The sequence below is a fragment of the Meriones unguiculatus genome, chromosome 21, assembly GCF_030254825.1.
Source record: "Meriones unguiculatus strain TT.TT164.6M chromosome 21, Bangor_MerUng_6.1, whole genome shotgun sequence".
NCBI classification, from domain to species: Eukaryota; Metazoa; Chordata; class Mammalia; order Rodentia; family Muridae; genus Meriones; species Meriones unguiculatus.
Window position 1 is genome coordinate 31765431 of NC_083368.1, and position 23584 is coordinate 31789014.

A 23584-nucleotide genomic window follows, 5' to 3' on the forward strand; every position below is an offset into this window, starting at 1 on the left:
AGATTTACACGAAAAGGAAAGTTTATATCCTTGCCGTTATGTATTATAACTGCTAGATAAATGATTGTGAAAATAAGAGGTTCATCTGTTTTTTGTTACCTAAAACACACCATACGTTGAGCAATTGCCTTAAAGTACACCAACTGTCCCAGCCAATTCAAGGGCAGGACTGGGAGTTTTCAGTGAGTTTTGATGCATCCTGTGTATCATCCCGAGCGAGGGGCTGAGAGTGAAGATTTATTTCCATTTGAGGCATGCTCTCCGGAAAGGCCAATTATTTTATATACTGTGGACACTGGGAATTAGAACTTAGTCCTTTCATCAAAAATCAATAGCATAGCAGAAAAAAAATAAAATAAAACAAAAAAACATTAGGCTTTGGGTGCGGAGAAGAGACCTTGATCGAATCCAGTGGACCAACTGCATGTGGCGTTCAGTCTTGAGACAAGAACGCGCAAGTCTCAAAGTTCTCGTTCTAGCCGGAACATTCTAAGATTCTGCTAATTGTGCTGGCATGCAAGGGTCAGAAGAGGAGGGCCCAGGGCCCAGGGCTGGGCGGGTCCCTGCGCAGGATCATCCTATCTTAGTCCAGAGCCCAGAGGGCAGGGCGAGAGGAGCCATGTGCTGGCTGAGGGGGTGGAGCCAGATCCTCCTGCCGGTGTTCCTCTCCCTGGCTCTCATCCAGCTAATTACCAGCTTCTCCGACCATAAGTTTTCTAAAACCCACTCTCACGGGAAATGGAAACTAGAAGCAAGATACGTTGACAGGGGTGAGTGACTTGTGACACTAGGCAGGCTACTATGGCAGTGACACCCCCACCCCACCCCCGACACACACACACTGGCTTTTTGGTTGAGGCATCCTGGTTGGCTTAATTGTCCATTTCAAAACTCGCTCTTTGGCAGTTGGTGGGAAGACTTTTAAAGGTTCCTGGTGTTTTGGGGAAATCCAGTCAGAATTGAGCTACTTTTCTTTCCACTACATAAATTGGATAGATGAGGACCGGAGGGAGAAACTGGCTTAGTATAAAAAGACTCCAAAGAAAAGTGCCCCGTTTCTCTTTCTTGGCACCCCTTCATTGCGAGAGGCCAGAGATAGCATCAGTGTCTGGGGGCTTCTCACATCTGATCTGTTTCTCAAATGATTTTAGGCTTACCTCTTCAGAGGGAGACATGTTGGAGAAGTGGGAAAGATAATAAAGCAGGGTCAAGATGAAACTCATTCTGGTAGAGAGACTGACATTTCTGGCTCCGGTGGAGACCTAGCTCTACACTTGAGGGGTCAAGCACCAGGCTAAAGGGCTATCCCTAGGAAAAACCAAGCTAGAGAGACAGATGCTTAGCTCCTTCCTGAGATGATGTGTTTTGTTTTTCCAGAGTAGCTGCCCCTCCCGCAGGAGCTCACCCAGCTTGGAACATAAAGTTGAAGCCTGACCACTTATCTAACTTTTTCTCTTTCTTCTCTTTCTTTCTATGAATGCTTTCCCTAACACTTTGGGCTTCTCCAACATTTTGGGCCCCTTACTCTTTCTCTAAATCCCTCCCTTATTCCCACATGATGCTGTTTGCCAGCCATATATCTTGACCTCCATGCTGGCTCAAACAGCATGGCTTTTTTCCTTCTTTCCTCCATTGCTGTTCTTTGAACAGCTACTGAGGCTTACACCTTGCCTGCCTTGGGGTTTGTTTTGTTTTGTTCTTTTCTTTCTAAGCATGAATAAAATTTTTCTTGAACAAAAAATTCTTTGCAAATGCTGCCGAGGGAGGCAAGTGTAGCAATATTAATATTAAATAAGAGAGATTTCAGGTTAAAAATCAAGTAGAGTAGCTGGTGGTATTTTATATTTATATGCAGTACAAATTTTATTTATCTAACATATATATTTTAAATTGAAACAGTAACAGCTATGTTAAGAAAAAGTATAGGACAATTACACATTTAAATGAGAAAACAATAGAGCAAATACAATATTAGGGTAGAGAGAATTTTTTTCCAACTGAAGCAAGGACAGTTTATTAAAAGATGAACTTTAAGCCCCAAAGAGTTGAGTTGTTTACATTAACTAGCACATGCTTTGGGCGTCATCTGCATAGCATGAAGTTTTCTACAAATGCTCTTCTGTTTCATTCTCTGCACAGCTTCATGTGCTTCATGTCTCAATAGCTTCTTCAATCCCCATCCAGGGGACTGTGCTTTACTATGTAGAGACCTAGAACCTCTAGAGTGCCTCTCCACCTGTGCCAATCTAGTTGACCTTGGTCTCTGGGAAGAGGGGAAGGGGAAGAATTAGAGGGTGGCTGTTCTGGCCTTCATTTTTGCCAATTTGTTCTTTTCATATACTAATTTTTGCAACCTTTGCAAAGGCCTTCTGAATCTCACTGCCCAATTTGCCTGCTTCAAATCATCCCTGAGAGCTGTGGCCTCAAAAGTCTTTTTGGGGAGCTGAAAAATAATGACTTGCCTTATATAAGTACTTCTATATATTATACATTGTGCCTGCCTATGAGGGCCATAACTGTTAATCCCAAAAATGTGGGGACTGACCTAACTTATCACAGCCAAGTTAATTAAAGCAAACAAATAAAGCAAACCTTTTCATTTGTGTACATGGGCTGCCTCCCCCTAAGGTTCAAGGGGTCAGCATTGGATATGAAGAAAACAAGGGTTTTATAGCTCAGGGGTAGAAGAGTGGTTCCAAATGGGGGATTTGACAGGGAACAGGCAGGGTTATAGAAGCAGAACATAAGCATAACAAGTTAGTCATAACAACCTCCTTAAACAATGACATGGTTGCAAGGTGGGCATAACAAGGTAGTCATAACAACAGGGGGTCATAATAACCTTTTGAAAGAAAGGCATGGCTGCCATTTCCTGGAACAGGCAGAACAGAATTATTTGTAGTTAAGGTTACAGGGGGCATAGCTCAACCCTCGAGATGGAGAGATTTAATCATAATCATGGAGAAACTCAGTTTATCTTTACTATAAGATGACTTTTAAACCTAATGTAGAGGCAGCCTGGTTCAAGAGCACCCTCTCAAAATTGCTCTGTATACCTGTAGTAGGAGTTGGCTGGAATTCCTGTATCCCAAAGAACCTTATCTGGAACTGCTATGCCCTAAAAAACACAAAACTATTTCTATGAACATTTGGCAAGTTCCTTGGGCTGCTGTTAGCATGTGGAGCCATCAGGTGTTATAGTATAGTTGATTTCATTTTGGCTTCTGAGTTTAAGAGCAGATTCCCTCATGTTGTTATTTAAAACAAAACAAAATACTAGTGAGGAAAACACAAAAGATTTCTACAAAGGAATTCAATCTTGAAATATATTAAAAGAAAAACATGAGGTTGAAAGTATAACCTTTTTTTTTTTTGTCTTAGAGAAAAATTTTAAGTCTTAGTAGTTCACAAGTCTAAGCAGCCTTATCTTCAAGATCTCAGGAGAGAGGGTAGGGGAAATTATTATAAAGAGTAACTCTTTAAGTACTTTAAGTCTGGGTGGGAAAAGTCTTTATATATTCTGAGAAGGTGTCAACAGATGATAGAAGACAGACAATGTTCACCTATCAACATTGTGACAGCTGCTGTAGCTCATAAACATACTAGATGCTCACATGTTTCAGAGTAGCTGCAGCAGTGAACTGTATGTCTAGGAGTGGCCCCTTAACTTTTAAGTGAGGATATCAGAGTTTCACATTCTTAGTAGCTAGAAATTTAGTAAATAGAATCTTGTTTATCTTTTCTCTTAGCTGTTCTTTAAAAAAAATTCTTCACTAAGTAACCTTATTTGTTGAATATTTATTTGTTGCAATGATAGTAAAAGGAATTTTTGATTTGGTATATCTATCTATCTATCTATCTATCTATCTATCTATCTATCTATCTATCTATCTATCTATATTGATGATTAGTTAGACAGAAAATTTGGAACCAGGTGTCTCTACACATTTGTAATCGTATCCCTCATAGAAAAAGATGATATTTGCTATATCAGCAACATTATGGATATTTTAGGATAGATGAAAACTGGGCCAGGACCTGAGAGAATGACCAGCAATATTCCACCAAATCCAGGAGAGACTGTTACTCTAGAAGTCATGAAAAATGTAGTTTCATGGAAGGAGACAGAGGAAATAAATATAAAAAAATATATAAATTATATATTTCTATGCCTGTGTGGTAGCATACATCTGTAATCCCATAAACATGAGGGCTAGGACCACATCCCCAGAACCCAAATGAGGCCAGGTGTGGTAACATACATCTGTATCTGTGTCAAGATGGAAGACAGATGGAAGTTAGTTTCTGTAAGCCCATGCAGTGGTAAAGATTTTCCTCAAAACAAGGTATAAGATGAAGACCAACACTGTAGGCTGTCTTCTGAGATTCACACATGGGTATGTGACTATGAACTCCTCTCTACCCTCCCTCTCTCACTCCCTCCCCCCTTCCTCCCTCTCTACCCCTGTGTCTCTCTCTCTGTCTTTCTTTCTCACATACACAACTACGAATACAAATTTAGTGGTGCCCCATAAAATCAGCACTCATCAAAAACAACACCAAGGTCATGACAAACAAGGAGACATTAAGGCCTGTTGTAGATTAAAGACACAAAATGACTAAGGGCAATATGGAATCCCACACAACCTTGGAGCACAGATATCAGTGTAAAAAAAACTAGCCAAATCCTGAGGAAATCTGGAGTTTATTTCAAAGCAATACATGAATGTTGGTTCCCTAGATTTTGAAGTTTACATATTTATTCTTGTTTTGTGTATGATGTGTATCTGCAGGGCTATCCATGTCAGTACACATGTGCAAGTTGAGAACAACTCTGTGCAGTCAACTCTCCCATGCCACATTTGTGTGGCCTTGAACTCAGGACTTAAGGCTTACAAGGCATGTGCCTTTACTTATTGAGCCCAATTTGCTGGGCCTACTTTCTTTGTGTGATCTGTAGTATGAGGTGTTAGCAATGGAGAAAATGGCTACAGAATACATAGGAACTATTATATTATCTGCACAGTGTTCCTGAAATCTGAAATTATTCTACAGTATGACATTGGTTAGCAAAACAAGCTTAATAAGCAATTGGACTTGGGATAATGGTGGCCACGGCTATTTTTCCTAAATAAGGCTGGAGCAGCATCTTGGGCATTCTTGAAGCTGTAGAATCTTTTCTATTTACTTTGCTCTTTCATTGTCTTAATGTTCCTGCAGGAATTTTATCATTCCCAGAGTGTAGGAAAGGAACTAATGGTTAATAGAATTTAATTTGAAAACTAGACTATAAGTTTTTTCCTAGCCAGGTGGGATCTGCATCCAATCTGAAGTTAAATATTCCTACAGAGCCTGTGAATTCTGCCACAAAATTATAGGCAGAATGACTTTATTCTTTCTGTATCACAAAACAAGAGTATCAGATATAAGCTGTTTTTTTTTTTCAGAAGACATCAGAGTAATAAAATAAACCATAAAAATGAGGTTTTGAATTTGAACTCACAGTTTTTTATTCTACAATTTTCGAATGTAAGTGATATTATTTTTTTTTACAAAAATTAAAAAAAAGTCTTCATCTGAGACAAGTTTTTTTTTTTTAAGTTTTGTGGCAAAACAGAATGGAAAATTGCTGTTTTTTTTTAAGTAGTTAAAGGATTAATTAATTAGCCAGGAATGTGTTTGCAAAACTGTTCTGACAACAAGGGAACTATTAAATTACTTTTAAAGTATTAAATGCACAGTAACACTGACAATGTGATTATTTTGATTGTCTTTAGGAAGTTGTTTTTTTTTTTTTTTCAATGCAGTTTATTCAGGAACCTTGAACAATCATCTGACCCTGGGGAAAGCCAGCCCACAGCTTAAATAGCCTCTGGGTAGCCAACCCCAGCATGCCACGTGGGCAATGCAGATAGGTCCACATACATGGAAGCAAGCCAGATCCTCAGCCTTAGCCAAATGTGGAATTGTTCGTGACAGAGAGCACTCACCATCGGGAAGGTGGAAGGCGGAAACCAGTTCCATCTTTAAGGCATAGCATTCCGCAGCTCTCTACAGTTCCCCCTTTTTGTTTTAGACGCATCAGGCAAGAGTAGAGGTCTGATCTCTGATATTAGAAATAAATTGGGACTTTGTACCGATGTTCATTTAGGTGTCATCCACCCAAAGAGCATCAGACCCGTCTGATACCTTTTTCTCAGAGGCGGGACCTGGGGCATCAACCTGCATGCAATCAGACATGCTCTTCTCTGGGTTGAAAGCGGCTGACCCTGAGTGCAGTGCTTAGCCTCGCATCCTGAGCGTATCATTTTAGCTTTTTATGGTATCCAACCATGCTTGGGGAGACTGTCCTGCTTCAATGGCTGTAAAGGCCTGAATGATCATGGCTGCATCACACTGTTGTGAGACTCTAATCTTGCATATATACCACAGGCAAACCAAGCAGACCAACAGCAGAAGGCCTGCTAACGCTCCCATGCCCGCCCATTCCTTCAGATGATTCATAGCTGCAGCAATCCATGATGATAATCCTGTGGCTAGTCCTGCATCCACTCTGGTAGAATTTACTGTGACAATGGCCACTGCTCCATCGTAGTATCGAATTCTCCAGTCCAATTACCTAAAATATAGCTTGATAATTGTTTAGACAGATTTGCAGCACAGGAAAAATTCTCATGTTATATGCTAGTGACTCAAAGTCCAGCATACTTTCATTGACAGCCAAGTTGAGCGATTTGCCATAGGGTATCAATTTGCTCCTGCACGAGGTCAATCCTCTGATTGAACACCATCAAGCTTCCTTTTAGTTGAGCATTAATTCCTTTTTGTACAACTAAGGCATGAGCTACATTGGCTAAATGATTATTCAGGGTCTGAGCAGTCTGCCCAGTATGACTCATGGCTAATGCCCCGGTGGTAGCTCCAACAGTCGCCAATGAGATGGCAGTAACAATGGTGGCTGTAGTGGCTGTAGATCCCTTTTCTGTCTGAAGAGAGTCATAGTGTGAGGGGCATCAACGGGCACAGGTACCCAGCGAGGCATGCGAGTAACCAGGGCATACCTAAATTTACTAGCATTCCAGCATTGGGCAAAAAAGCAAGTATCATTACCACAATTACTTGGCTCTATCTGGCTAATAATGAATAAAAATGGGGGATATAAACAAACAGGTGTGGGCTTATAGGAAATATTATGAGAAGCCTTAACCCCCTCGTTGGAACATCCTACATCAGTTCTAGAACTAGCAGTGGTGGTGTCCGAGGTCTGAGTAGGTTCAGGAGACCATTGCCCCCAGGGGCGAGATGTGCTCCATGCCAATTGACTAACTCCATGTTTTCCTCCACTTTTGAAAGTCATTTAAGGTTCTTAAATTATTTTTTCCCTTTTTTTTTAATTTTTCATCAATTACACTTTATTCATTCTGCATCCCCCCATAAGCCCCTCCCTCCTCCCCTCCCAATCCCACCCTCCCTCCTCCCTCTGCTTGCATGCTACTCCCCAAGTCCACTGATAGGGGAGGTTCTCCTCTCCTTTCTGATCTTAGTCTATCAGTTCACATCAAAAGTGGCTGCATTGTCCTCTACTATGGCCTGGTAAGGCTGCTCCCCCCCAGGGGGAAGTGATCAAAGAGCAGGCCAATCAGATTATGTCAGAGGCAGTCCCTCTTCACATTACTATGTAACCCAATTGGACTCTGAACTGCCCTGGGCTACATCTGTGCAGGGGTTCTGGGTTATCTCCATGAATAGTCCTTGGTTGGAGTATGAGTCTCTGGGAAGTTCCCTGTGTTCAAATTTTCTTGTTCTGTTGCTCTCCTTGTGGAGACCCTGTCCTCTCCAGCTCTTACTATTTCCCAGTTCTTACCTAAAATTCCATTCACTCTGCCCAACAGTTGCCCATCAGGCTCAGCATCTGCTTTGATAGTCTGAAGGGCAGAGGCTTTCAGAGGCCCTCTGTGGTAGGTTCCTAGGTTGTTTCCTGTTTTCTTCTTCTTCTGATGTCCATCCTCTTTGCCTTTCCGGATGGGGATTGGACATTTTTGTTAGGGTCCTCTCTCTTGCTTAGTAGGAAGTTGTTTTTTTAGAAGTTGGCTAATCAATGTTGGATGATGCTATCTCCTGTTTTTGTTTTGTTTTTTTCCAAACATTAGAGGAAATGAGATAGGGATTAAATTGTACTGGTTTTGTGTCTTGCTTTTCTATTGCTTTGAAGAGACAACATGACCAAGACAACTTATAAAAAAAGCGTTTAGTTGAGGGACATGCTTACAATTTCAGAGGCTAAGTCTATGACCATCATGATGGGAACCATGGCATAAGGTAAGCAGGCATGGCACTGGAGCAGTACCTAAAAGCTTACATTTGACCCAGAAGCAGGAGGCAGAGAGAGAGACTGGTCCTGGTGTGGGCTTTTAAACCTCAAAGCCCACTCCCAGTGGCACACTTCCTTCAATAAGGCCACACATACTCCAGCAAGGCCACCCCTTCTAATTCTTCCCAAAACAGTTCCACTAGCTAGGGACAAAGCATTTAAATACATGAGTGTATGGGAGCTGTTCTTATTTAAACTACCAAATGGGGAAAGTATCTAGGTGTATGAAAATAAAAAAAGCAAAATGTTTGAATATGGATGAATATAGCTTGAAACAAGAATGACTAAATTAAATGTACTTTCATATAAAACTGAAAAATGAATTTCCTTTGGTTTTAATTTGTATGCTTTTTTTTTCTTGTAGAATGTGCTCAAAAGCAAACTTGTCCATTGTGTACCAAAGATAAGAGAGTAAGTTAATTTTCTTATGAAGAAATTGTCCTGGAAATGTTATAAACTCACGCATTTACAGTTGTCATCTGAAAAATATACCAACTTTTGTTTTTATACTTTTTATAGCAAGAATGAATAATAACAGCTAAGAGTATATGTTCCTCTGCAGTAAATTGTTCTTTGTTGGTTTAGAATAAATTATGGAAATAATTTAGTACAAATGTACTTTATCTGGAAAATTACACATCAAAACAGACAAGTTTTTGCTTAAAAAAGAAAATCATACCAAAAAGTTGGAAGAATTTTTGTAAGCAAAGGAAAGATGTAGCTTTTGAAATATGGGAATTATTTATTTATTTATTTTGCTATTTAAGACTAGAAAGAATGGCACACTGATCCTTAACATCAGTATAACTAAGGTCCTCTTCTCTGATGATTAAATGTCTCTTGTTTTTTTTTTTTTTCACTTCCAAGTTTGAGGAAGCAACAAACAAATATACAAAACCAAACCAAACCAAAATAAATCCAAACAAACAGTGATGAAGCAAATAGTACCAATTTGTAGACAGCTTTACAGCAACGCTTATAAAACCATGGTTTTTATAACTTCTCCTGGAGAACTGACCACATCAAAGACAAGTGCAAATGGCTGGCAACAAAGGGACACAATCTGGTAATGGTAACTGTCACAGCCGTCTGGACAGGTATCGCCTGCCTCTTCTCTTCTAGGTTACTTCCTGTTTGAATGAACTTCTGGCTTGTGGATAACACAGCTTGCTCTGAGCCCTGAACCTCTCATGGTGCTTATTGCTTCCTTTTTTCTGACATTTTACCTATTCTTATGCTTCAACAAAATAAGACAATCTACCTGCCCTTCCACCCAGTCCTTCAGTCACTTTAGTCTTCCTTCAGGTACTTGGCCCTGATGGGTTCCCATTCTTCTTGTAAATTCCAGGGACTATTCACCTGAATGTGTTCTCTCACCTTTTGTTGTTGTTTTCAATGTAAAATTTCAAACATATGAAAGTAGAGGAAACATACCTGGGGATGATAGCATGAGCTCCTTGCTTGTTCTATTTAGGAAGCTGAGGTGGGAGGATCCTTTGAGCTCAGGAGTTGAAGGAAAGTCTAGGCAACTAAAACAAACCCCATCTTTAAAAGATAATACACGAGATAGTATAATAAAGCTTTATACCATGAAGGATCATTTTGGCTAGCTTTATCTCATGAATGTCCTCTCTTTGCAATTAGTTTATTTTGAAATCAATAATTATATGGATATCATATTTTATCTGTAAATATTTGATCCTTTATGTCTTCAATAAATGAAGACTGCAATCGGCAATCACATCTAAAAATTAACGAATTATCCAGTTTATTTGTTTCATATCTGTGTTTGTCTAAATCAGATTCACACTCTGTATTTGATCAATATATGCCTTAAGTCTCTTTCACTCTATATTCTTTCTCTTCTTCCTTTTTCTTTCATTGCAATCTATTTGTTACAGAATAGATTGTTGTCAGTTTTTCCGCCCTCTCTCGTTCTTATAAGCTTGTAACTAGACATAAGGGACTGCTCAGAGTCTGTAGGGATTGTTGGCAGCAATTTTTCTCAATGAAGACTCATTAGAAGGCTGATAATACTGTGGTCTGGCCTTTGAAGATGTTAGCAGTAAATGATCTGTAAAAGTATCTTTCATTTGCCTGGTGTAATCATCATCTCAAAGGCCTACTGCTGAATACTGGTCCTTTTCTGGTTCTTTCTGAACTCTCGCAGTCTGGTTCAACCCAGGTGCCTTGGCTCAAACCCCTCTCCAAGCTGAGATGTAAGTGGGCTTCTCTTGGCTCTTTCTGAATTGCTCAGCATCTGAACTCCTGAAGCGAACAGCACCAAACTGCATGAACTCAACTGAACACACCTACACTGCCTGTACAGAGCTCAGCTCTACTGCACTGTCCTCTCTACTGAACTCGTTGTCTACTCCCGCTTCTGTACTCTGTTGTTTACTCTCTCCTCTACTTGTTTTCTCTTCCCTCTCCGCTGCACCCCACTGTGCTGTCTCAACTCTACTGCACTACTCTTAAGTAGCTTCTATTTCCTGCCTGTTCTCATGAGAGTTCGGTGTATCCTATCTCTGACTCATTCTGTCAAATCTTTCTCTGATTCGTCACTTTGCCTTCCCCTCAATAAGATGTCACTTTCAAACAAGAGTGGTTCCTTCTACAAACTAACTTTATCTTCATTGTTTGGAATTAAAGTTGTGAACTAAGGGTGTGCCTGTATGCCAGCTAGAGTGATTAAAGGTCTGTCATTCCGTCTGGATCACACAGACCTAGAAGGTCTTTGGATGTGATCCCTTGCCAGAGCAGCCAGGTTGCTGGATTAAAATTCCTCTACAATGATGTTCTCTTTACCTGTATCCAGATATATGCCTGGGGGCTGCAAAAATTGTAACTATATTAACACACTTGCCCTCATGTTTGATGCTGTTTACATTGACCATCTGTAATTGATCCTCTTATCTTTCTGTACTTCCAGTGCTATGCACTATTATCTGATTACTCCACAAGCACATCACATCAAAGCTCTCATTAGTATAGTTAAAGACTTAAAATTTGCAAGGCTTACCTGATCCCAAATACTATCTATTATTTGTTCTTTTGGTTAGTAACATTTCTTAATGGCCATAGTAATTCAAGAACCGTGTAACCAATATTATCCCACACCCCTTCAATTGCAATAGGTAACTTTGTCTTTCATTTTTGTAGATTAAAAACAGAGGCTTTGGATACTAACTTTACTCATCAAATTAAAGAGTGGCTGCCATTTTTATCCAGAGTTACATATTTTTATCATTTTTCCTTAAAGGGTTAATGCCTCCTGCTGTTCTGCCATACTGCTTTTGGACTTACACCTATACATCTTTATATTTTCTGTCATACAATATGCATTTTTTTAATGTCATACTTCCTTTGTTCTCAGTTCCCCATGGACAAACTAGGTGTTTTATTCACCCTTGTGTCAATACCCCTCACACATTTCCCAGCACACATTTAGTAGTTACCGAATGGAAAGTATTCAATAACTATTAAATTAACTCTGGAGCTATTAGAAGGAGCTTAAATTACATTCAATATACTCTCTATTGTATAAAGTTGGGGATTTTTTTTCTTAAAACATTTCCGCATGTAAAACCATAATGGCATATCTGGAGATGTTAGAGGAAAATACAAAAACTATTCCCAGTATCTCATAGGAATTAGTGAAAAGTTAACTATGCATAGTCAATGTGGAATTAGAATATTTTATACTGGAAAAAGATGCTCTGTCCTCACAGAAACCAGAAGGACAGTGACTTTCACTCACAGTGTTTTTGTTGTTGTTGTTATTTTTGTTTGTTTGTTTTAATCACCTCTCACCCAAAACACCAGGTTTAGAAGTAGCAATTCCTAAAGCATCCAATAATATCTGAATTCCCTTTGAACTCAACCAAGGATGAACTGGTGTTTGGAAGGAGAGAACTGGTTCCTGTAAGCTGTCCTCTGACCTCCACATGCACACTGTGGTGTGCTTCCTTATGGGCATATATACATGATAATGAAATCAGTGCAATTTTTAAAACCTTTAAGGACTCAGAGCTGTCGTCATTTCTTTGACCTCTTAGAGCTATGGTCTGTTTCTCCACATCGCTTTCCTCCTTTGTAGTTCAGATAAAATGGAGAAAAAAACTAAAACCTTTTCGTTTCTTTCTAGTAGGTAATGTACATTTTTTACTACTGTCACACAGTGACATGTCATCTTTAGCAAACTGATTTGAAGGTTACAAAAGCCTCTCCATAATCAAATGCCATGACCTTTCAAGCCAGCCAGTCATCCATCAGGACGCTGGCTCTTTCTTTGGTGATCTTGCCCTTCTTCAGGGCCTCTTCTCTGACTCACTTCCCTTACCAATTCCTCATTTCATATTCCTAAATTAAGCCATTTTTAAAATTAATAGATTTGTCTTTGTTTTTATGACATAAAGTATTTTTAAATTAGTTTTCATTGAAATATTTTTCATATAACATATTTTGATCATATTATTTTTCCTCCCTCAACTCTACAGATCCTTTTCCCTTCCCACCCAACTTAATATTCTTTCTCTCTTAAAAGATCAAAAAACAACAACAACAGAAACTCAAAACAAACAAAGAGCAGACATTAAAAACAAAAACAAAAGCCTAAAAGAACAATAATAAAATATGGAGGACATTTTCTGTTGGCTAACTGAGCCTATGAGGCCTGATCTTTGAATATGGTTGATATAATCATTGAAGAATATACTTCACTGAAGAAACCTGATTTTTCTCTCTCTCTCAGCATATGTCAATTGCAAATGGCTTCTTGATTAAGGGTGGGACTTTGTGCTTACTTCTTCTTTTGTGCTGGAATTTTGTCTGGTTTGAACCTGTGGTAGGCCATGTTCAGACTGTCAGTCTCTGAGTTCGTATGTATATCAGGCTTGTTGCATCTGGAAAGCACTTTCTTTGAAGTCATCTAACACCTCCAGACCTTACAATCTTTCTGCTTCTTCTTTTTCATAAACCCCTGAGCCTTAAAGGGAGAGATATGATAAGTACATCCCATTCAGAACTGAGCACTTGAAGTTTCCCACTTTCTGCACACTGTCCAGTTGTGGGTCTCTATGTTTATTACCATCTACTGCAAGAACACTTTAATTCTGCCTGTTCATCCTGTGCTCTCTTACCTGCAGTCATGGCTTACACCTACCAGATTGCTAACAGTTGTTGCTTGATTGACATTTCCTTCTTAGTATTTGTTTTAATCATCTCAAACCTACAATATCACTAACTAAATTTATCATTTTGCTTTCCTTAAAGAAGTTTTTTTTTTTAATTTTACTTCCTTATTTATTCCTGGCATCATTTCTCAAAAATTCTAATTTTAAAACTCTTTGGCTCCTCTGCCTTCCATAAAACATCTGTCCACTCATTTTCTTTCAAGTGAAGTAATCTTAGACTTCTTATACTGCTACGCTGTCCCCACCATCCCCACACCCCATCTCTTCAGTCTCTTCTCATGCCTTATTCATTATAATTAGGTTTTTAAAATCAAGTCACCTTTGAATTCCATATAATCCACTTCAGTCTCTATTGTTAAATAAAATACAATATATGAACTCTTTAGTCTGAGTCACAACCCATCACAATCCAAGAGACATTTCTCTTTCTGAATGGTGTTACAAAATCCATCAGGACCTATTTTCATTTTCCTACCATGGTGTTTGTCTTAGTGTTCTGCTGTGTCTCCTGCATTTCTTTCCTCCTCTCTATGCACTTGTTTTTTGAGACCTATGTTACTTTCCCCATGGTGACTAAAAAATCCAGACATCCTGAACAGAAGTGAGCACTTTCTCATGTTATTGACCACATTTTAAATATTGATCATTTTGAAATGATGATATCATCCATTCAGAGATGAATGGAAAATGGATTCAGAGATAAACAAATTGTAAAGTTGTTTGTATCTAAACATTGCTCCTCTTCCAGGAAGGAGAAGCGATGCTTTGTTCTTTTGTGTAGTGTCTGCTGCATCTAGCATCTGCCTTGTAAATCTTCTTTCGTTCCCTGTATCCTAACACTCATTTTCTATTTGTTTGGTAGCATAGCACCAGCCCCTTTTAAGTACAATGTTAACAACCTACTAGTCACAATTAAGTACCTTTCCCTTTCCTGTATGTTTTCATTTCAATGACATTTCCATATAAAAAATAACACAAAGTTATGAAGACAGGTTTCTACTCCAAAATGAAGATTCCAGTGTTCTTCTGGAGCAGTAGTAAATGTCACCCTAAATCCTTTAGCTGGATTCTCAATTGTCACATACTTAAGAGATTGAGACTGTGAAGCTCTCATAGTTACATGGTTCACCCTCCTTAGCTATAAGGAAAATCCACGTAATTTGTCTTAAATTATACATTACCAATTTAGGGATGCTCAATACACGCCGTTCCTCTAGGCAATGAATATGAAGTTCTGTGCTTTGAAGACTTTTTAGACATAGTTACAGTAGTTAAGGTCTCATATCTTTTTTTAGTGGTAAGTGATAGAAACTCAAACTAATTTAATAAAAGTGAGAATTCACTCCTTCCCAAAATTGGGTGGGCATGGCTTCATGCTCAGCTGAATCTCAAAGGATGTCACACTCCCATTTTTCTTCTTCCTTTCATCTCCTAGTCCCTGGCGCCTTGTTTATTGACCTCTCCTATAGAACATGGGTATTCTCTAAACAACCAAAGGACAGACTCACTGCTAGCTGATCTCTTCAAATGTCTATAACTCTGAAGAGGGGACCTTAGTTATGCTGAAGTTAAGGATCAGTGTGTCATTCTTTCTAGTCTTTAGAGACTATAAATAGCAAAAAATAAATAAATAAATAAAAAATAAATAAAAGCTTTATCTTTCCTTTGCTTACAAAAATTCTTCAAACATTTTGGTGTGATTTTTCTATTTCAAGCAAAAACTTGTCTTTTTTGATGTGTAATTTTCCAGATGGAAGTACATATTTGTACTAAATTATTTCTATTATTTATTCTAAAGCAACAAAGAACAGTTTATAACAGAGGAACATATCTTCATATCGGTTATTATTCATTCTTGCCATCAAAAGTGCCCCAATGCAAAATAATGCTAAAAATTACATTTGCTCACAGTCACTGAGCTTTGCTCCCAGCTCTAGGGTCTCAAACAAATCCTCGTTGGATATGGCTCCTCATGTATCATGCTCCATCAAGTCACTACAGAATCAATAAAAGCAACTCCCTAGAACCCACTAACCAACACTCACACACAAATGAAGATAACAATAGTGAAGACAAAACTCCTATTCAGAAAAGAAGATAATGGTTAGTGGTGGTGCAAACCAAATCTATGCTATATTCTCATCTTGAGTATCACATGCCAAAAAAAGTGAGTTTTTTAGCGGCAAATTATCTGGGTACCCAGGCTAGGCTTCCAAAAGATCTCCATTTTTCAGAGAGAGAGAGAGAGAGAGAGAGAGAGAGAGAGAGAGAGAGAGAGAAGCATAAGAGAGAATGTCTCATTTGAGCAGTGAGCTACCTTGGGAGTTCACCTATGGACCCCCATGGCTACTGGGTACAGTCACTCAGCTTAGCACTTGACTTACAAGTTCGTCTCTGCTAGGGTCACATTTATTCTGTCAATTTCTCTCTCTTAAGCTCTGTTATATGCCATGAGCTTGACTCTTAGGAGTTTTGAGTAATAGCTAAGGCTAGCTATTGGTTCTTATCTTTGAGTCTAGACCTTTCCTTTGCAGTTCCAGTCTTTAAGCCGTAGCCTAAGATCCACTGACCTAAGTGGCGTCAGTCTTAGATTTGCTTTACCAGCTCGACTTGAACTTTGATCTTGGCAAACATGGAACAAAAGCTGGTCCGTGAAACACCTCATGTTCTCAGGTGGTGCCTAAGGTGACTCTTTCCTCTGAGTGAATCATTATCTCTGCTAGCTTTGGGATTCTGCAGCAAGAAGTGATGTAAAATGTATCTAGAATCAGTCCCCCATGATGGCTTACAAGTTCACAGCTGGCTGCCATCTTTACCAGCTGTGTGATCATCTAGTGATTAGCTAGTTTTGTGCCTTATTGTTCTCACGTATATAGTGGCTGGTTTACAGAATTGTCATGACAATGAAATGAATTGATGCATATGAAAGACTTAGAACACTGCCTGTCACATGCTAAGCACTTTTTAAAAAGCTTTATTTTATTTTATGTGTTTGAGTATTAGCTTGTATGTAAGTACGCATACACATGCTCTCCTAGAGCCCTCATAAGCCAGAAGAGGGAGTTAGCCACGCCTCCTGCTGCAGTTACAGGTGGTGTAAGCCATCTGGTTTGATACTGGGAACTGAAGTCCAGATCTCAGGAAAAAGTTGCAAGACCTCTTGATGGCTGAACAATCTCTGTAGCTCCACCCTCCACATTTTTGTCTTCTTCCAGGTTCTGGTCTTTTCCTCAAATAGCAATTTTTCTGATTGTGCTATTGTACCTCACGTGGACAAGGGCTTTGAATTCAGCCTTCATTTTTCAATGTGATTGTCTGACCATCAGTGAGCAGAAGGTGTAGGGAACGGCCATAGGCTGATTGACAGCACCACCAATACAATATGTCACAGAGAAAGACTCCCCCACAAGAGACAGCAGATGCTACAGAAAAGGGACTTTATACTGCCTCATGCGGTTCTCAACACTACTTCCTGACATACATGTTGGGTTGAATTCTCCAGATGCAGCATCTGGGAAAGGATTGCAGTGTGGGGGGCATCTGTGAGACTCAGCTGTAGCAAATACCCCATGGAGAAAATGGATTCCAAGAAGATAAGGGACAAGAACCAGGAAAGAATGAGGTGTCACCATCTACATTTTCCCTGACTGATAGTTCACCCTGTGGGGGGTGGGGATCACATAACAGAGCCATCCTTTTACTACAAGCAAAGATGCTCAATGCGTCACTGTTTGGATCTCCGTATTAGTCAGTTACTGGCCCATAAGGATAGGAACTTTGAGGGCAAGGTGGTCCCCTAAGGGTAAACTTTCCCAGAGAGAATTTGTGAGCCTTTGGCAGCCAATATTCACTGCTGCTGTGGTTTGAGAACACCGGTCAGGTAAAAAGGCTCTTCACAGGCCACCAGTGGCTTCTACTATAACCAAACCTGTGTTGAGAATGGCTGGTATTTACCGACTACATATTGCACCAGTTCTAAAACTTTGCTGTTACACTGGTTTTATTTTTATCTTCCACATACAGTGTATTTGGTGCCGAGAAGAAAGTGTTTGCAAAAAGTACTGTTTTCCATATTCTGACTGTAAATTCAATTCTATATTTTGGGCAAACTGTAGAGGTGAGTTCTCATCATTTAAATTTTTTGTGACTTCATTTCAATTGGCTTTCACATAGTAGAAATTTGCTACATTTAAAAGATTTTAAACGACTAGATTTGCTTTAGTAAAATTCTCTAGCCCAGGGCTGTTCTTCAGTGTTGTCCTCTGACCTAATAAGCTCATAAATTGTTCCAGGTAGTGTTGATTTAAGTTGATACTTGATAGTTTAGGTTTATTTGTAAAAATCTCTGTTATATAATAGTCATAACCTAGTTAAGGGATGTCTGTGTTCTGATGTTGTGGGAACTCTAACAGAGTGCATGTCTGTGTGTGTGTGTGTGTGTGTGTGTGTATACATGCTAGTACTGGAATGCAGTTGCACTGAGCCCAGTGGTGTTACTGTAACATATTTCCTCAGCTAATGTAGTCTATATTGAGAGTTACCATTAAGAATGGTGACTCCTCAAATATCATTTAACAAAAAGAATTGTTATATTTATAATGTCAAATTTGGGCATGTTCTAAAATAGGTAACAAAGCAAAAAATTGTGCTAATATTTTTCAATGAAATTTCCCAAAAAGCCAAAACAGGTGATTTTCCAAGTAAAGCTTGCTTTTATGAGAATAAGTCCCAGTTGTCTTAATTGGAGTGAACATATATAATTTTGCCCTAAATCTGTTTGCTTCTATAGGTCTGTTTACATCATCTGTATTTGTACCTGAAGCACTTTTCGTTCAGTATGAACAGAAACTCTGACCTTTCATTTCAAGTATTCCCCTCTAGTTCACTTGCCCATACACTAGGCTAATGACTTATATAGTCTGAAGGAAGAGAAGGTTCACCAGACTTAGAGATTTGCTTTCCCAGTAAGTGTGGGCTGTCTCTGATAATGAAAGGCTGTCACTCAGACAACAAATCGCCCCACTTTGTCCACATGCACCTTTATGGAAACTGCAGCCTGAGACATCAGTCTCACCTGCTGAGAAAGTACCAGAAATGAAATAGAAGGCAAAATAAAGGGGGAAATGATGCAATATTTTGTTTACCGCTTCTACAATCCAAATGAATTTCACAGCAGGGATTGTTGAATTAGTGGTAGTCTGATTGGAGCATGGGGTACATATTTTGATAGCCTCATTTCCAACAATGATTTGTGAATGTATATCCAAGAATCCAGATTGCATGATACTAGAAAAATTAAAAACAGAAGAAAAATTTTAACCTGCTATTAAAATATGTGTCTTTTCATTAATTTCAGTGGATATGTTTGGAGTCGTCATGCTGATCCTGGTTGCAATATTAGCAGTAGGATTCTTGTGGTATTGCCTCGCCTATTACTTTTACATGCAGGAGTACGTCATTTTATTCTTCCTTAGCATTCACTTTGGGATGATAGCATTGAAAAACAATACTAAGATAACTAACAGGAAGTGTCTAAGAGGGACATAGAAGGCTTCAGGGATAACCCTACCACCACCATACCTCACCCCACCCCCACACTCCAAAGTAACAGCCTAGACAGGAAGTCATTCAAGAGAACTTTTAAAAATGGTGGTAAGGCAACATGAGGAACTGTATTAAAGGGTCACAGCATTAGGAGTGTTGGGAGACACTGCCCTAAGGGAAGATGAAACACTCCATCCTGTAAGGAAGCTTCTTAAGAAAAGAAGTAAACTGATTAAGTAATCCTGTAAGTCTAAACAGATTCAGGATGTCCCAGAGACTGGGCAGATCCACTCAGTGCCTCCATCCCCAAGAGAATCCAAGTAGCAAAGACTGCTAAGTCTTCCTCAGAGAAGACAAACTGCAAAGAAGATGCACTGAGCTGCTTAGAAGAAAGTCAGAGAGAGAGAGAGAGACAGAGACAGAGACAGAGACAGAGACAGAGACAGAGACAGAGACAGAGAGCATGCAGCCTGGAGGAAGCACAAACAACCAAACAGCTGGAAAGAAGCAGAGGCAAACCGAACTGCCTAGATCAGCAGAGCTGCTTGGGCACTGGCCAGGCTTGTTGAGCTGCCTGCAGGCTGCGCGATGTGCTCCAGGGATGTAGCTTTTGTGACTTATCACCCACGCTGGGGTGGGCATGTGGGGAAGCAGCTGTCACGGAGTCCTTTCTGCTCCAATATTCCTGTAAGTAACCCCATGAAAACTCACTAAATTGAAAAAGATGCAGTAAGGGTGCCGAGTGCAGCTCTCCACAACCGATGGCTTCTGGTAGGGTGCAGGCGGGGAAGGACTCAGTTTCCTAAGGGAATGGCCACTGGGAGTTTGACCAAGCTCCAGTGAGTATATGGGCAACACAAATTTGACTTGTGTTTTTGTTGTTGTTGTTTTCTTTTTTTTTTAGCGGGTGGGGGAAGGGTCACAAGGGTTGGGAAGTGGACCTGGGAGGACTGGGAAATGGGATTGGGGGGCATGAAGTGAAAATCCTAAGTAATCAATACAAAATCATTTTGGAAAAAAAAAAAAAAAGAAAATACTGTGTCCACGTGGTGAGGAAACGTTGAAAGGTACATACAACATTATGAGCTGAAAAGAAAGAATAACCGCTTTTCCTACCCCACCTTCATCAATAGCATGTCCTTTGCTGAAGCCAAGCCATCCTTCAGTGTGGCTGTTTGTGGCTCTGCTGAGCATCTCCAAATAGACCGACTAGATGACCGAACACCTCACGCCACACTGACTTCACGTATTACTCTTAGCCCCTATCAGGAAGCCTAAAAATTCTGTTTTGTGCTATACTTAAAATCTTGGTGTATGTTCTTTTGAGATTTTTAACTACTTTTCATATGTTTTATTAGTAACCTTCAGGTTTTTAAAATTTATAAATTCCTTATCTTTTGGAATGTGCTTAGTCCTTTTGATCCTGTTTTTAAATCTGAGTCTTTCTCTTATTATTTAATATAAGAAATTTGATTGCCAGGAGCAGTCTGCTTTCCTTTAATCTTAGCACTCAGCAACAGAAGCAGGGACAAATCTGAATTTCAGTCCAGTCTCGTATACATAGTGAGACCTAATCTTAAATTTGTTTTTTATTCCCTATACTTCTCATTTCTCCTCTCTTCCCTTTAGATACTTCCTTCTGTAAGCTTTCTCATTCGTTTGACTTTATGTAGTAGTTAGTTTCTATTTTATGTCTATAATTACGTCTCAGAATGCTCGTAATTTAAATCTGAAATCTTTAACTATTCAAGAGGATAAAATATATGAGTGTATGAATATTATATAAAAACTCAAGGTGGAAGTAGAAAATATAATTCTACGCCACTCATCCACATTTCTTGAAGGAGAATTATCAGTGTCCAAGTCTATGGAATTCTCTTTCTTTACACACATTTCTTGAAATCACACCATTATTAACTTGCTTCATATATACACTGTATCTTTCTTGGTCTTCCCTCACATTTCCAGGAGTTTTACTTTTTCCCCTTGGATTTTTAAAATAACTTCATTATTTCTTGTTATTAGAACATGTAGCCAGGCATGGTAGCATTTACCTTTGATCCCAGCACTTGGGAGGTGCAGGTGGATCTCTGTGTGTTTGAGGCTAGCCTGATCTACAGAACAAGTTCCAGGATAGCCAGGACTGCATAGAGAGACTCTGTCTCAAGAAACCAAAAAAAAATGTATCTTTATTCTAATCATTTTAATCATTTATCTTTATATTTGATAAAATATTTTCCTGCAGTCATTTTTCTGAAACTCTCTTGACATCCTATTCTGAATTTTTAATTAAGTTGGCATACACAGTGATAATTTAATTAAAATATTTTATAAGTATATGTTATTATATTTTGTTCTTACTCCCCCGTCACCATCTTCCTCTCTTTCATTTACTCTGCTGCTTCCCCTCCGACCCCATTCTTCCACACATTCCATAGGTCTCCATCATCCTTCTCTACCAACATCCTACTTTAATTCACAAAATATTTCATAACTAAAGTAAAAGAATATTGTGATTTCCTGTCTTCCTCTCTTTAGAGTTTTTCTTTTTCCTTTTGTTTCCTTTCCTGGAGAGTAGAGTTTCTCTTTCTAAACAGGCTTTGTAGAGTTTGAAAACTATTCATAGTTCATAGTTGCTTACCAGTTTGTCTTTTTTCCACTCTTTTATAGCCTACCACAGTGTTTCTTTTTTAAAATTTATTTATTTTTATATACATTTGACATATATATATATATATATATATATATATGAGGGAATCAGATCCACTGGAATTTGAGTTACAGATCAGACATTTGTGAGCTGCCATGTGGGTGCTGGGAATTGAACCAGGGTCCTCTGGAAGAGCAGCCCATGCTCTTAACCGCTGCGTCATTTCTCCAGTCACCACAGTGTTTCCTTTGTCAGATTGTATGCTTTTATAAGAAGGACCCCTAGATAAGAAAAGTAGAACCAAATATAAATAGACTCACACAGGTAGGCTTACCTGCATGTAAAGTGTTTTATTTAAAAAAAAAAAAGTTGGTCAAAATACAGTTTGCTTGTTTAGTACCTCTATTTTGTCTAGAAAATTATATTTTTCTGGTATCAAGGGTTTATGCCTTTCCTTATTAGCACAGCAGTACAAGACAGAGTAAGATGTCCATATTCCCTTCCTCTCAAACAACAGAACAAGTAAGACAAGAGAGCTAATGGGGCACAGCACATGTGGCAAGGGGCTATTCTTTTGTATTTTCTTTAAGTACAGTTCAGTGCTTATAAACAAAATAGCAAATGCCACCCATTAGAGTAGAGGCCTTAGCAAAAGCTCATTGCTGAAGCTTCTTTTATTGACAGTTTAAAAAACTGAGTATGCTCTAACAATTGAACTTCATTCTGGTTTAACTTAGTTATCTGTCTTCATTTTACATTTCTTTTATAGACATTCTATGCCTTCATTAATTGAGTGGGCACAAGAATACCAAGGCGGTATTCTTGTTCATCCAACCATCCTCCTTGGGTTCTAGTACATCAATGAAGATGTGGCTCAGTAGTAAAGCACTTGCCTAGCATGCATAGGTCCAGGGGTTCAAGACACAGCACTGAAAAGAAATTCTTGTAGGAACATCTGTCTTTATTTTTAAAATGTTTGTTATTTCATTTGATATAATTTTGATAGCATATAAAATTAAAACACTTTAAAGTTTAAATATTAATAAAATATAGATATTTGATATATTTGATGTTTTCTTGAATGCATCTATTATTATTTGTTATGTACTACATGTCTCTGTCTCTAGAGATATAATAATGAAAGACCAATACTTTGCCTTTATGTGGGACAGAGATGAGCAAAGCAGCAATTTTTATTTATTGTTTTATTGTTAATTTTATTTATGTTTTCTTGTTAATGGAATTTTAGATGGCATTCCATTTAATTCACTTGTACTTTTCTTATTAAAATGTACTAATTCTCCTGATGAGTAGATAAATGAATTCAAATTAATAAAGCAAAGATGCTAAGATATTATGTAACTATGCTGTATATAGTGAATTAAGATAATTTCAGCTATAACCATTCTTAAACTTACTCTAAATTCACCTCATTTTGAACAGGCGGCAGACCTTTTATTATGCAAGAAATCAACAAATTCCTGGATACAACTGGAATGCTCCTGGCAAGTGCTCTCGTCCCATTTGTAGGCACCCCTAGGCTTTTTCAGTGATTGACATGCTCATATTGTAGACCTCGGGCTTAAAGGTCACCTGAGAAATGTGACAACAGATTTCCTCATCTTCGTTTTGAAATATACTTCTATTGCCTTAATAGTAGACTAGGATTTGCAAAATAGTAATTGTGATAATAATAGAAATATTGGATGGGGATTGTTAAAATTTTTCAACTCACTTGGAGATTCAATTGCTTCCCCATTTCCTTCTTTCCTGTTTAAGTGAGGAAACCAAGGAGACCTTTGTCTTAGGGAATCCTTGTGAGCT

The 23584-nt window shown here is 38.7% G+C and overlaps 1 protein-coding gene across 1 annotated transcript; it reads left to right on the plus strand.

Moving 5' to 3' along the window:
• Nucleotides 1-619: 619 nt before the first annotated feature.
• Pttg1ip2 (PTTG1IP family member 2) lies at nucleotides 620-23300 on the plus strand. The gene is made up of 5 exons (XM_060374234.1): nucleotides 620-770; nucleotides 8736-8782; nucleotides 17590-17683; nucleotides 18923-19020; nucleotides 23211-23300. The coding sequence occupies exons 1-5, from the start codon at nucleotides 620-622 to the stop codon at nucleotides 23298-23300; spliced, it is 480 nt and encodes a 159-aa protein (XP_060230217.1).
• Nucleotides 23301-23584: the final 284 nt, after the last annotated feature.